Genomic DNA, 14,552 nt, shown 5'->3' with positions numbered 1-14,552 from the left:
ATAATACCACAGATGGACTCTTTCAGTTCTTTTTGCTTTTCCTCCACGGTGGATGTGGGGAGAGTCAGCTCCCAGCAGTGAGCTATTATCGGATCTGGAGGTTTGACATTGGGTGAGATCAAATTGTGTTGAAGGGAATTGTTATCTGTATAGAGAGAGAGATAAAAGGGGGTTGTTGTCCTGTGGGTTTTGGCTAGGCGTGTGTATATGAAATAAATGTGTTTGCTGTGTTGTTACCTTATAATAAATACCTTTTTAATGTAGACGAACCTTTGTGAGATATATTTTTATATTTGGTTTAAGCACCACAGATGGGTAAATTGAATTGGCCGGGTTCAACAATGTCCCAAATAACACGGGGGGGCAGTGACCACACGTCACATTTCCAATTTGAAAAATGCACACTTTTCAAATGTGGCCTTTTAACCCCCCCAGACGAGGACAACAGTCCCACTCGCCAGGGCAGGGAGGCAGGGTCCATAATCTGTGGGTAGCAGGCCTGCGTTCGGTCCTCTCCAGGGGCCCCAGTGATGGACCCTTCCGTCACACACTCCATCACACTGTTGAGGTGTAAATATACTAAGTATGCACTGAGTTCAGCCTTTGGAAATTGAGAAACAATTTATTTTTAGTGCCTTTATTAACTAGCAAATCCGTCAACACTGAAATCTGGCACAGAAAAAGATGGAAAATCTTTTAGTTATCCCACTGCTGCCACCACATCTGTCACGGTCAGGACTACTTGCCAAGCTGTGACTGTGTGGAGGGTGTGGGCATGAAGTGGTTAATATCACCAGGCCTCTGTATTTACTATCTTCCCCACTTAACAAGGCATCAGTTATACCAAATGAACCCCCAAATCCTACCTTTATCCCCTCAGGTAGTCTGCCACCACCAGGGCCGGCCCGACAATGGAGCCGAGTGGGGCAACCGCTCCAGGCGGCACTTTTGAAGGGGCGGCACCAAGCCCTTTTTTTTTTTAAGGCGAAAGAGAGAGAAAGGGGCGCCGAGTGGTTTTCGCTTACCAAGCTGTCAGTACCCGCTCGGTGCCCCTCTCTCTCTCCTCTGTGGCAAATCTCCCTGTTCGGTCTCGGTGCCGGCTTGTAATGCTGAGTGCCGGAAGATTACCTAATTTCCGGCGCTCAGCATTACAAGCCGGCACCGAGACCGAACAGGGAGACTCGCTGCAGGACTGCTGAAAGGTTAGTATAAGGGGGGGGGCGGAGGGAGAGGAAGGGTAGATAGGGGGGGGGCTGCATTTTAAAATTCGCCCCAGGCGAAGAGAAATCCGAATTAGAACATTTATCTCTCTATATATATATATCAACCCACCACGTATTTGCCCGAATATAGGCCGCACTTTTTCCCCCCACTTTAAGTCTTTAAAGTGGGGGTGCGGCCTATATTCGGGGTCTAGCGCCCGACGCCTGGGACATGCAGTCCTGATAAGACAAAACCTAATCTTAATAATTACTTTTATTATTTTGAATAATAAATAAATAATATAATAGGTTAATAATAAATAACCCCTAAGTAAACTCTTGTCAACTACGAGTCGTAAGACAATCATCAGACCGGCAGGTAGAAATACAATTTATTTTAAATTATTTAATTGATTATTATTAATTAAAAATATTCATAATTTTTAATGTTATTCTTTAATGTATAAATATTAGGCTATTCTTAATATAATAATAATAATTAATGATTGGGTTATATAAATTTACGATTAAGCTTAAGGGTAAATTAATCTTTAGGTCATTTTAAAGAAATTATTTTATTATCTGTATTCATAATTTTATTTATTTATGTCACACCTCTTGGGTGCTGTTCCCTGGCAGTTTTTTTTTTTTTGGGGGGGGGGGTGGGGGCTGCACGGTGTAGGAAATTCAACTGCTTTGAATTAGAAGTGTGATGAGACGTTTACGCGCCTGCATCCTACTCTCTGATACGCTCAGACAGCCTCCCCTGCCGGAGGTTGTTTATGCTCGCATCGCCGCAGCCGGTGAACATCTACGCAATGTACATTAACAATCTTCCTTGCCGGTACTTCCCACGGCGGAGGGGGTAGAGTGGCAGCAAATCTCGGGGAGGGGGGGATAGAGTGGCAGCATATCTCGGGGGTGGCAGAATTATTTATTTTTTTTAAAAAGCACCTAACTTTTAGGGTGCGGCCTATATTCGGGTGCGTCCTATATTCGAGCCAATACGGTATATATCCTCTAGAACTTAATAACAATACGGTAACGTGTTATCCTCTCTTAGGGTTTGTGGATATCTATACTAGAGCTAGAGCCGGCCTTAGGTGTTCTGGCGCCCTGTGCGGACTAGTTCTCTGGCGCCCCCCCCATCCCCCAAAAAGAAAGGGAAAAAAATCTTGTCACGGAACTCCCCTTTCTCACTATCTATCCCCTCTCCCCCTTTATCACTATCACCCACCTCTGCCCCTTCTCACGAACTCCCCCCCCGCCCCATCTCACTGCCTTCCCCTCCCCCCTCTCCCTACTTCTCATTATCCTTACCAGGCCCGGACTGGCCATCGGGCACACACGGTGAGCTGGGCCGCGGCAGGGCCGGATTGACTTAGGGGCTGATGGAGCCGCATCTCCAGGCCCCTACCTTAAAATATTCCCAGGCAGGACCGGACTGACTGGGCCTATGCGGCCTTTACGGCCACATTAACGCAGGGCATAAGGGGCACCTGCCCCATAAGCCTGCCGCAACTGCGACCGGGTCCGCCACTCTAAGGGGCCGCGAAGCCCCCACCAGGGCCGGCCTTACGGGTGTGCGGCCGCACAGGGTTTAAATTAAAACATTGGGGGGGGGTTGTTTTTGTTAACTTTATTTAACATGGAGGATGTTAAATAAAGTAAAAAAAGAACCCCGATGTTTTAATTTAAGCCCTGTGCGGCCGCAGACCCCTAAAGCCGGCCCTGGTGGGGGCTTCCCGACCCCTTAGAGTGACGGACCCGGTCGCAGTTGCGGCGGGCTTAAGGAGCAGGTGCCCCTTATGCCCTGCGTTAATGCGGCCGTAGAGGCCGCTTAGGCCCAGTCAGTTCGGTCCTGACTGGGCCTATTTTAAGGTAGGGTCCTGGAGCTGCAGCTTCATCAGCCCCTAAGTCAATCCGGTCCTGCCGCCGGCCCGGTCGCAGTTGCTGCTTGCTCCGGCAACAAGGTAAATAGGGTGAGGGAGGGGGGTGCAGTGAGAAGGGGCAGAGGGGGGGTTAGATAGTGAGAGGGGGTACAAATTGAGAAGGGGGTACAACATAGTGAGAAGGGGCAGATAAGATGGGGAGAGGGGGTAGTGTGAATGCGTATGAGAATGAATAAATGTGTGGATGAATTGTGTGAATGCGCATGACAATTAATGAATTCATGTGTGGATGAATTGCTTGAATGATTTGTGAGACTGCATTAATGAATGTGTTAATGATCTGTGTGAATGAGTGAGTAAATGCAAAGATGGTACATGAAGGGTGGGCTTTAACAATAAATAAATAAATAAATAAAAATGGGCTGCTCAGGCTTAAATGCCCGGGCCTATTTTCTGTCCTAGTCCGGGCCTGATCCTTACTTACCTTGTTGAGTCTGTTGCCCACTGCCGCTTCAGGGTTAATTTAGGGGCAGTAATGGTTAATGGGGTGTTTAGGGTTAATTTAATGCTGAGGACTGAGGGTTAATTTAATAAAGTTAACTAAAGGTGCAGTTAGAGGTAAAACAATCTAAAGGTGGGCAATCTAAGGGGAATCTAAATCCTGGGGGCAGTTAAGATTATTAATGTATTTATTTATAAAAGTATGGTGTCAGTGATATTCTCTGAATGGTTCGAATCTCTGAACGATTCTCTGCCTTCAGTGACATCGCTACAGTAGGCAGACAGGCAGGAGGGTTCATTGACCCTAATGAAAGGGGCGGGGCCAATCGTTAGTTTGACTGCAGGGAGGGACTGGGGAAACAGTAACTCCTATGAGTCACACTGAGTGACCCGAAGATTTGGATCATGAATCGGATCATTTCAATGAACGACTCGAAATGATCCGATTCACTTTACTGATCCGAACTTCGCATCACTACTTTGGGGTAAATGAAGGGTTAATCCCTTCTTAGCAATTAAGCTTTCAGAGGCAAGGGAGATGTCTACAATGGAGCTACTCACGGGTCTCTCTCACAGTGATTATCAAATTCATTAATACGCTCCCCAGACCATTGCCAGCTACACGATCATCACACAGCTGAGGGATTCCCCGGCTTCTGCCACTTTAATTTGCGGTAAACCACAATTTCCTATGCAATGCTGCCACCGTGTGGTAGCACTTGCCCACCCACCTTTCTTGAGAACCATATTTATCCATTTAAGTGCTGGCAGCTTTGCCTCGAATTTTAACCCTGAAACGGACGGGGGGGGGGGGGGTAGGGTGTATGATGTAGCTTGTATGAATGGTGTTTAGCCACCGTTAAACTCAGCAACTAAACATCGGGCTGAACATCTTCAGTGGAAAACAGTTGCCTTTAAAGACGTTTGCAGCAAGTTTATAGCAAGGGAAGATATAGCTTGTTCCAGAGATTATGGGTGGCTCTGAAAAGAGCCGTTGGTGGTGCTGGCTAATTGCCCTGCGGTTACCGATTGCTGCACTCACTTGCTCTTGGCAGGTTTGTGGCTCTCTGTCTTCTTGGGCAAGAGCACCGCCTGGATGTTGGGTAGAACACCTCCCTGAGCAATGGTGACCCCGCCGAGCAGCTTATTGAGCTCCTCGTCGTTACGAACGGCGAGTTGCAGGTGGCGAGGAATGATACGGGTCTTTTTGTTGTCGCGTGCAGCGTTACCAGCCAACTCCAGTATCTCAGCAGTCAGATACTCCAACACCGCTGCCAAATACACGGGTGCGCCGGCGCCTACTCTCTCGGCATAATTACCCTTGCGAAGAAGCCTATGCACACGGCCGACAGGGAACTGCAGACCAGCACGAGAAGAACGTGTCTTTGCCTTAGCGCGAACCTTTCCACCTTGTTTTCCTCTGCCAGACATGCTTTTCGCTCGACAAAGGACCACGCGGATAATAGATTAAGAAGTACGTTACAAAAAACCACCGCACATTTACCCAGCTATTTGTAGCTTCCCCCCGTGACGCTCATCGTCACTGATTGGTTCCTTTCCAAAGCAGCCAATCGGGTGGAAATAGTCTGAGACACCAATCGGTGTAGGCACTGCGGTTCATGGGCGGCCGCATCTTCTCACGTGACATCCTCATCGAATCGGACGCGAGACAGCAAAACAGCCTTATTTGCATGCGGTGCCTATAAAGGGAAGGGCCCAGCGCAGTAACACTTCAGCGTTCATCCTGTTTGCCTGCGTTGCGTCTTGGAAGGACAGCAGACGCGATGCCTGATCCAGCGAAGTCTGCGCCTGCTCCGAAGAAAGGCTCTAAGAAAGCTGTTACGAAGACCCAGAAAAAAGATGGGAAGAAGCGCAGGAAAAGCAGAAAAGAAAGTTATGCGATTTATGTGTACAAAGTACTGAAGCAGGTGCATCCCGACACTGGCATTTCCTCCAAGGCCATGGGCATCATGAACTCGTTTGTCAATGACATCTTTGAGCGCATTGCCGGGGAAGCTTCACGCCTAGCCCACTACAACAAGCGCTCCACCATCACTTCTCGGGAGATTCAGACTGCTGTACGCCTCCTCCTTCCTGGAGAGCTGGCTAAGCACGCTGTGTCAGAGGGCACCAAGGCTGTTACCAAGTACACCAGCGCCAAGTAAAGTTCTCGTTCTCTCCCTTTTTAAACAAAGGCTCTTTTGAGAGCCACCCACATGGTCTGTCTCAGAGCTATGTAACTGATCTAGCCCATTTTGTCGGACTGCTAGGTTTGGGAAGAGCATTTGTGAGCATTGAAATGTGCTCCTCACTCCTCCAGGTTAGCTGGGGTATCGTGCCCATCGACCAAACTGCTTGGGACGAAAAGCCCAAGGTGAAGGGGCTTCTGTGATGGCAACGACCTTTTCTCCTGCTGGGACCCAAGAGACTAACCCCTTCACAGCCAGACAGAACCAGCGTTGCAGAGAGAAGGGGCTGCTTTACCACTGCGGCTAGCCGAAGCTGAGCTACATCGTGGGGCTATTGACTAAGCCATGACTCTGTAGTGTCGTGGGTAGGACATGTGGCACACGGACAGGATAAGACATGAGGGGACGACAAAGGCATAATCAAAATCACACACATACTGGGACGTACAGAATTAAGATAACCACACACCAGACGGAACCTACTAATCCCGGGCCGGCCCCCATTCAAGCCAGCTTTTGGAGGACACCAGCTGCTGATTCCAGCACATGTTCTGCAAACGGGCCCAACTCCCAGCACTCCGGTCCTGCCAGTAACTCAATCTATAGCCAGACCCAGCCACTATTAAGCTGGCTATTTCAAGGTGTGCATAGAAAAACGCGGGCCGACACGGGGACAACATGATCATAGCCTAAGAGAGGGTGTGGGTGGCTCTGAAAAGAGCCGTTGGGTGTTCCAGTGACGAGTCAACAAGCTTAACCTCCAAAACCGTACAGAGTACGGCCTTGGCGTTTCAAGGCATACACCACGTCCATAGCAGTAACGGTTTTCCTCTTGGCATGCTCAGTATAAGTGACTGCGTCACGAATCACGTTCTCCAAAAACACTTTGAGCACACCGCGAGTCTCCTCATAGATCAGCCCAGAGATACGCTTTACACCTCCTCGGCGAGCCAAACGGCGGATAGCAGGCTTGGTGATACCCTGGATGTTATCCCGAAGCACCTTCCTGTGCCTCTTTGCGCCACCTTTCCCGAGTCCCTTACCTCCTTTGCCACGGCCAGACATGATCACGTTTACTCTACGAGTTTTACAGCACAATACTCGCCTACGGCCGGTCCGCTTTCTTTTATGCGTACTGGACGGACCTGATGGGGAACTGCACCATTCTGCCTCAAGGGGGCGTTGCTTTTTTTCATATATGCTTCTCGTTGGTTGGCTGGAGAAGCTCCCAAGCGTGCCTCAGACACCGATTGGCTATTTAGGAATATCAAAAGCCTGCCCGCGGGAGATCGCTTTCGACGATCCCTCATTTACCACTAGGTGGCAGCATATCGCTGTAAATAAACGCCAAACGGCGGCCAAGATAAAGGCGGGCTTTTAGCTGTCGCCGTATCGCTGTTAACGGTCAGCCAGTACACAGGTTCACTAGGTAGGAGGCTGACCAAAAGAGAGGAGAAGAAATAAATAAAAAAAAGAACCGCAGCTAACGAATAAATGACCGATTCGAGCATTTAATTTAATTAACAACAACAACAAAAAAAAGATAACTCTCTAACCGAAGTCTCTTGATCAAAGGCTGGCTTTTTCAAACCATCGTCCTAGCCTATGAAAAAGAGGGGCGTGATTAAGCGTATCCAATCACGTTTACCGCTACTCTATAAAGGGGTTGAGTTGGCCACAGAATCGTTACAGTTACGTTGTATCCGTCGTGAATCAGATCCGTACGCATCAGTATGGCTCGCACGAAGCAGACAGCCCGTAAGTCCACCGGAGGAAAGGCTCCCCGGAAGCAGTTGGCGACCAAAGCTGCGAGGAAAAGCGCTCCGGCTACCGGTGGCGTGAAAAAGCCACATCGTTACCGCCCGGGCACCGTAGCGCTTAGGGAAATCCGCCGTTACCAGAAGTCTACGGAGCTGCTTATCAGAAAACTGCCTTTCCAGCGGCTGGTCCGTGAGATTGCTCAAGACTTCAAAACCGATCTACGTTTCCAGAGTTCTGCTGTTATGGCTCTCCAGGAAGCCAGCGAGGCTTACCTGGTGGGGCTTTTCGAAGACACCAACTTGTGCGCTATTCACGCTAAGCGGGTTACTATCATGCCAAAAGACATTCAGCTGGCTCGCAGGATCAGAGGTGAACGTGCCTAAGTAAACGCTGTGTGGGCGAACTCTGTTTCCCCCTCATCCTCCCACAAAGGCTCTTTTAAGAGCCACCACATTGTCACTCAAACGAGCTTGTGTTTTGTGTTTCCCTTCGCATGCACGAAATCAACCCTGTTGCTCGTGGCCAAGCTTGAAACTTCTCACACCATTATCCCACTACTGAGCGAGCCGTTAAGCGGCCGAGTCCCCGGCTGGGCATAACGAGTAACGGCAAAGCACAATCTTTAAGCCCGCCCCTTATCTCTATTCTGTTACGGACAGAGCTCCGAGCGAGAGCGCTGGCCGAATGTCAATCCACGCTTAACACACAAGTATGGGGCTAGACTTTCAGCGGGTGGCCCACATAGTCGCGGCCGGGTGATTAAACGCTTTTTTTTCATTTTCGGAGGATATGATGGTTCTGAAAAGAACCTTTTGTGTGAAGAATTAAGTGGGAAAGCACACACCAGAGGCGCTCCAAAACCCACACCCCCCCCCTTCTCACTTTTTGGGGGCTGCCTTTTTAAGCTTGGGCTTAGCGGGGCTTTTGGCAGCCTTGGTATTTGAGGGGCTTTTGGATGTCTTGGGCTTTGAGGAGCTTTTGGCTGCCTTGGGCTTTGTGGCCTTCTTAGCTGGGCTCTTGCCAGCTTTCTTCGCCTTAATCTTAGGCTTCTTGGGACTCTTGGGAGCGGCCGACGGTTTCTTGATCTTTTTCGGGCTTTTCTTCACTCCTGCAGGGGCTTTGTTGGGCGACTTCACAACCTTCTTAGGGGCTGCTTTTTTAGGCTTTACGGGAGTTTCCTTCTTCTTTGATGTCTTCTCTCTGCTCTCCAGCTGCTTCTTATTCAGCTTGAAAGAACCAGAGGCACCGCTGCCTTTCAGCTGGATCAGGGTCTCTTTAGTCACCAGACCCTTAAGAGCGAGCTTCAGGCGGCTGTTATTCTTTTCTACGTCGTAGCCGCCAGCAGCGAGTGCTTTTTTAAGAGCTGCGAGAGACACTCCGCTGCGCTCCTTGGACGCAGAGACTGTTTTCACAATCAATTCGGAGACACTGGGACCGGACTTCACAGGCCGGCTTTTTGCAGCTGCCGGCTTCTTCGGCTGTTTCTTCTTGGCAGAGGTTTCAGCCGGCGGAGGTGCCGGGGAAGGAGCTGTCTCGGCCATCTCAATGCCGCCACGAAAAAGCTGCAATTGCACGTAAACACGGGGTTAAACCGCCAGAAGTTTGGCTTTTATAGACGAGCTGCCGCACATTCATTGGTTCATGAGCTGTAGCCTGCGAGTCTATGATTGGACGCCGATTCTGAAACCTCCCCATGCTGCCGGGGCATCGCTGGATTTGCATTCAGGGGGAGGGGGGTTTGGAAAATATATTTACCGTTTGCGTGTAAACGTCTCATCACACTTCTAATTTTAGATCCTAACTCCAAAGCAGTTGCATTTCCTACACCGTGCAGCCGCCCCCCCCCAAAAAAAAACTGCCAGGGAACAGCACCCAAGAGGTGTGAAATAATAAATAAATAAAATAATGAATACAGATAATTAATAAAATAAATTATTTAATATCACCTATTAAAGATTAATTTACCCTTAAACTTAATCTATAAATTTATATAACCCAATCACTAATTATTATTTAAGAATAGCCTAACATTTATACATTAAAGAATAACATTAAAAATGATGGATATTTTTAACTAATAATAATCAATTAAATAATTTAAAATAAATTGTATTTCTACTGCTCGTGCCTGGCTGCCTGCCGGTCTGATGATTGTCTTAGGACTCGTAGCTGACAAGAGTTTACTTAGGGGTTATTTATTACTAACGTATTATATTATTTATTTTTCAAAATAATAAAAGTAATTATTAAGATTAGGTTTTGTCTTATCAGGACGTTTTATGTGCGAGAGTGTGTTTGTGTGTATTAGCGCGTGAGCATACGTCAGTGAGGAAAGGGTTATGCGTGAGAATGTGTTTGTGTGCATGCACCACTGTGTATTAATGATGTATATACTATTTCTTTAACGTGAGTGCGTGTGTATAGAACTAGAAAGGGACAATAACAGGAAAGATCCTTGTGAATTGTGTGTGTGTGTGTGTGTGTGTGCTTGTGTGAACTCCGTAAAACACAGCTTTACATCTATGATCATATAGACTGACCTCTGTATAATAACACACAGCCTGACTTCTGTACAAAACCTCCTGACCTCTGTATAAAACCACACACCATGACCTCTGTATAGTAACACACAGACTGACTTATGACTATACGTTAATATTGGGGGCCCAGAGCAGCAGAGTTGACAAGGACTAGCGTGCCCCCCTGCCCTGTAATCAGCCCTTCGAAGCCTGTATTTTTGTGACAGGGGGAGCCGGCACCAGACTTACTTAAGAGGGCGGGGCTTCCTCTTCAGCAGCCGGCACCAATACGGAGACAGGGGAGGGACTATCTAGCCGTCTACTGCCTCTCTCATTCTCCTAGCCCCTCCCCCGAGTGTCTGTTTGGATCAACCCCTTCCTTTCTTGTGTCTTCTGGAGATCCCAGATCTGCTCAAGGCAAGAAAAAGTTGGAGGAGGGAGAGAGCGGATGGACGTGAAATTACATTTTTAATATATTTTTTAAATAACATTTTAAATGGATTCCTGCCTTGAATAGGGAGCCGAGTCCCGCTCCTTAGGTATTTAGTTTCTTGTTGTTCTTGTTGAGTACTTTGATGGTTTTGGCAGCAGTCCCGGTGTTCTTGTTGCGGTTTGGCAGCAGTCCCGGTGTTCTTGTTGCGGTTTTGGCAGCAGTCCCGGTGTTCTTGTTGCGGTTTGGCAGCAGTCCCGGTGTTCTTGTTGCGGTTTGGCAGCAGTCCCGGGGTATTGATTGGTTGCGGTTTGGCAGCTGTCCAGGCGTTCATTGACTTGGTGTTGTGATAAATGAATGCCGGCGAGGAGAGGGTGCCGAATGTTAGGTTAATACGTACGTGTTTGTTTTATATTAAATATATAAAGAAAAATAGGGCAGCCAGGGCAACCGATCTTACACGAGCCGCACCTCAAGCCCTGCTACTTACTTGTGGGAGGGTCTTCTGGCCAGCACAGAGGAAGCGGAGTTCACGTGACATCCTACTTCCTCTGTGCTTTAGCAGAGAAGGCAGAGGGAGGCCGCGCCCCCTGCTGAAGTCTGTGAGCGGCATCGAGGGAGCTGCAGTGCAGGTAAGGGGGTGAGGAGGGTGTTTGAATGAGTGTGTGTGATTGAGGGAATGAATCTGTGAATTAATGATTATATGAATAAATGAGTGTGTGTGTGTGATAGCATGGATGTGTAAGTGCTGGAACCTAGGCATGATGGGACTGTGATTGCTGTTAGCAATCACACTCCTATCATGCCAAGTCAGCCAGTACATGCTGAAACCTGGCCAGCTGCCCCCCTTGTGTAGTGATGCTGCCAGCAGTATGGGGTCTGCACTTACAGCCACCCTGTACCAGCATGTACTGGCTGACTTGGCATGATAGGAGTGTGATTGCTAACAGCAATCACAGTCCATCATGCCTAGGTTCCAGCATTTACTGGATGGATGTGTAAGTGCTGGAACCTAGGCATGATGGGACTTTGACTACTGTTAGCAATAACACTCCTATCATGCCAAGTCAGCCAGTACATGCTGAAACCTAGCTAGCTGCCCCCCTTGTGTAGTGATGCTGCCAGCAGTATGGGGTCTGCACATCACTTACAGCCACCCTGTACCAGCATGTACTGGCTGACTTGGCATGATAGGAGTGTGATTGCTAACAGCAATCACAGCGAGCACAGTCCCATCATGCCTAGGTACCAGCATTTACTGGTTGCCTAGGCTAACAGCAATCACACTCCTATCATGCCAAGTCATATTGCTAATTTTGTCCAATTGTGTGTTACCTACTTTTATTAAACATGTGAGTTTTTATTATTATTTTTAAAGGTGGGGGTCATTTTTGGTTTTGGTTAAGTGAACCCTGAATGTTTTGGTCCAGAATTTTCATTTTACTTCATCCCTAGAATAAATCTAGGGAATCCTGAATTTGTAGTCGCAAAACTTTCAAGGCCCAGAAATCAGTGAGAGGAAGAGTAAAGGTTTTGTGTCATTTTACTTTATTTTAATCTGCATATTTTATTAAAGGCCATATTTTTTGTCACAGTGAAAAATGAGTGCGGCCCGCGCACGTATACAATTCTGATGAAGTGGCCCACTGCAGAAAAAACTTGGACACCCCTGGATTATGCCCTTTGTACATGCGCCCCTTTTTCTTTGATTTTTTTACAGATATGATTCAATATGTAAATTGAATTTGTTGAATTAGTTGAAAAAAAATTGTTGGGTAAAAATCATGTTTTTTTTGGGGGGGTGAGGGGGTGGGTGGGGGGGGCCCTTAACAGATTCTGGCACCCGGGCCCTGAGGCGTCTAGTTACGCCCCTGCCACTCGGCACCCCCTCCAGAAGGCCACTCCCCCCCCTTCAGAAGGCCACTCGGGGGGCCCCCACCCACAGCTTCTGGACTGCAACTTCGGGGCCCCCTCCCACAGTTTCCTGACAGTCACTCAGAGGCCCCCCTCCCAAGGATTCCAGACTGCCACTCAGGGGCCCCTCTCCCAAAGCTTCTGGACTTCCACTCAGGGGGCCCCTTCCCAAAGCATCCGGACTTCCACTCAGGGGGCCCCTTCCCACCGCTTCCTGGCCTCATAATGTGTATTTATACCAGCAATGTATTATATATATAAATAAAGTTAGTTCCATTTATATGTGATGGCTCAGAGTAGTAGTAGTGTTCGACAACTAAATAATGGATAATAAATTACACTGACATACTATATACGGTGCTGCAGAGTATGTTAATGTATTCTGTTACAGTATTATATAATTGTGGCATATTTGTTACATTGTGCATTCTATTTGATAATGTCATATATATATGTTCATTGTCGCTTCCCAATGTTATTTCTTTGATTTACTGTAAAAGTTATGCCATAGTTAGTAAAGGCAGACAGATGCCCAGACTCTTCTTTAATTCTCTGATCAGGCCCCAGTTACCCCTGCATTCCTGTGAAAATATGTTGTCGTTCCATGTCAGTAATGTCACAGAGCTGGCTAGTACGACCGACTACCTCCGCTGACTTGTGCTCCCTTAGCCTTGGACAACACTCCCTTCCCAGATTCCCCAGTCACTAGCAGTGTAGGGTATATAAAAATGAAGAACACTTTATTTTTTACACACATGGCTAGATATAGACAGCAAAGTGAACATTAACATAAACAATCAGGTATTGGATTACAACGGCTACAGAACCGCCCCCTTAATCTGGTTAATTTGGACTCCCAGGGGCAATAGGGTCATTAAAGTGATTAACAATACAATGGGGTCCCCACCTCCACTATATATTACTGGCCAACATTTCCAGGGAAAAGAATGGTTTGGCCGGTGTCAGAGACAATTCTTGCGTGGAAAGAGTTAAAATACTAGCGTGTTAAATGTCCATGGGTTGCCTAGTGTTTTTTTTAAAATGTATGATTTGATGGTGTGGTAACTTGTCTTCTCCCCATAAACAAAGGGAATAGGTTAAGGTGGGCGTTCTTAGAATCCTTCCCTCCCACAGTTCACTAAAGGAAGTGATGAAACAGGATGTGATGTCAAATGAAGGGTATATAATATAATACCACAGATGGACTCTTTCAGTTCTTTTTGCTTTTCCTCCACGGTGGATGTGGGGAGAGTCAGCTCCCAGCAGTGAGCTATTATCGGATCTGGAGGTTTGACATTGGGTGAGATCAAATTGTGTTGAAGGGAATTGTTATCTGTATAGAGAGAGAGATAAAAGGGGGTTGTTGTCCTGTGGGTTTTGGCTAGGCGTGTGTATATGAAATAAATGTGTTTGCTGTGTTGTTACCTTATAATAAATACCTTTTTAATGTAGACGAACCTTTGTGAGATATATTTTTATATTTGGTTTAAGCACCACAGATGGGTAAATTGAATTGGCCGGGTTCAACAATGTCCCAAATAACACGGGGGGGCAGTGACCACACGTCACATTTCCAATTTGAAAAATGCACACTTTTCAAATGTGGCCTTTTAACCCCCCCAGACGAGGACAACAGTCCCACTCGCCAGGGCAGGGAGGCAGGGTCCATAATCTGTGGGTAGCAGGCCTGCGTTCGGTCCTCTCCAGGGGCCCCAGTGATGGACCCTTCCGTCACACACTCCATCACACTGTTGAGGTGTAAATATACTAAGTATGCACTGAGTTCAGCCTTTGGAAATTGAGAAACAATTTATTTTTAGTGCCTTTATTAACTAGCAAATCCGTCAACACTGAAATCTGGCACAGAAAAAGATGGAAAATCTTTTAGTTATCCCACTGCTGCCACCACATCTGTCACGGTCAGGACTACTTGCCAAGCTGTGACTGTGTGGAGGGTGTGGGCATGAAGTGGTTAATATCACCAGGCCTCTGTATTTACTATCTTCCCCACTTAACAAGGCATCAGTTATACCAAATGAACCCCCAAATCCTACCTTTATCCCCTCAGGTAGTCTGCCACCACCAGGGCCGGCCCGACAATGGAGCCGAGTGGGGCAACCGCTCCAGGCGGCACTTTTGAAGGG

At 47.5% G+C, this 14,552-nt stretch overlaps 5 protein-coding genes across 5 annotated transcripts; 2 read left to right on the top strand and 3 right to left on the bottom strand.

The window, feature by feature from the left end:
- Window positions 1–4,633: 4,633 nt before the first annotated feature.
- LOC149279629 (histone H2A type 2-B) lies at window positions 4,634–5,026 on the bottom strand. Its single transcript, XM_089500889.1, has one exon. It carries the CDS (start codon window positions 5,024–5,026, stop codon window positions 4,634–4,636), a length of 393 nt encoding a protein of 130 aa, XP_089357015.1.
- Window positions 5,027–5,379: 353 nt separating this feature from the next.
- Window positions 5,380–5,760, top strand: LOC149279628 (histone H2B 1.1-like). Its single transcript, XM_089500996.1, has one exon. The coding sequence runs from the start codon at window positions 5,380–5,382 to the stop codon at window positions 5,758–5,760; it is 381 nt and encodes a 126-aa protein (XP_089357122.1).
- A 777-nt stretch (window positions 5,761–6,537) lies between these two features.
- On the bottom strand, window positions 6,538–6,849 carry LOC149279627 (histone H4). Its single transcript, XM_089500973.1, has one exon. The coding sequence runs from the start codon at window positions 6,847–6,849 to the stop codon at window positions 6,538–6,540; it is 312 nt and encodes a 103-aa protein (XP_089357099.1).
- A 668-nt stretch (window positions 6,850–7,517) lies between these two features.
- Window positions 7,518–7,928, top strand: LOC149279626 (histone H3). Its single transcript, XM_089500907.1, has one exon. It carries the CDS (start codon window positions 7,518–7,520, stop codon window positions 7,926–7,928), a length of 411 nt encoding a protein of 136 aa, XP_089357033.1.
- Window positions 7,929–8,423: 495 nt separating this feature from the next.
- On the bottom strand, window positions 8,424–9,086 carry LOC149279625 (histone H1.5-like). The gene has a single exon (XM_089501009.1). The coding sequence runs from the start codon at window positions 9,084–9,086 to the stop codon at window positions 8,424–8,426; it is 663 nt and encodes a 220-aa protein (XP_089357135.1).
- Window positions 9,087–14,552: the final 5,466 nt, after the last annotated feature.

This window comes from Sceloporus occidentalis, unplaced genomic scaffold, assembly GCF_023333645.1.
Source record: "Sceloporus occidentalis isolate IW3139 unplaced genomic scaffold, rSceOcc1.0.p SCAF_161, whole genome shotgun sequence".
Lineage (NCBI taxonomy): Eukaryota > Metazoa > Chordata > Lepidosauria > Squamata > Phrynosomatidae > Sceloporus > Sceloporus occidentalis.
This window is presented reverse-complemented; position numbering and strand designations above follow the sequence as displayed.

Excerpts from the sequence above, each read along its gene's own strand:
- LOC149279629 (XM_089500889.1), bottom strand. The coding sequence starts at position 5,026 with ATGTCTGGCAGAGGAAAACAAGGTGGAAAGGTTCGCGCTAAGGCAAAG.
- LOC149279628 (XM_089500996.1), top strand. The coding sequence starts at position 5,380 with ATGCCTGATCCAGCGAAGTCTGCGCCTGCTCCGAAGAAAGGCTCTAAG.
- LOC149279627 (XM_089500973.1), bottom strand. The coding sequence starts at position 6,849 with ATGTCTGGCCGTGGCAAAGGAGGTAAGGGACTCGGGAAAGGTGGCGCA.
- LOC149279626 (XM_089500907.1), top strand. The coding sequence starts at position 7,518 with ATGGCTCGCACGAAGCAGACAGCCCGTAAGTCCACCGGAGGAAAGGCT.
- LOC149279625 (XM_089501009.1), bottom strand. The coding sequence starts at position 9,086 with ATGGCCGAGACAGCTCCTTCCCCGGCACCTCCGCCGGCTGAAACCTCT.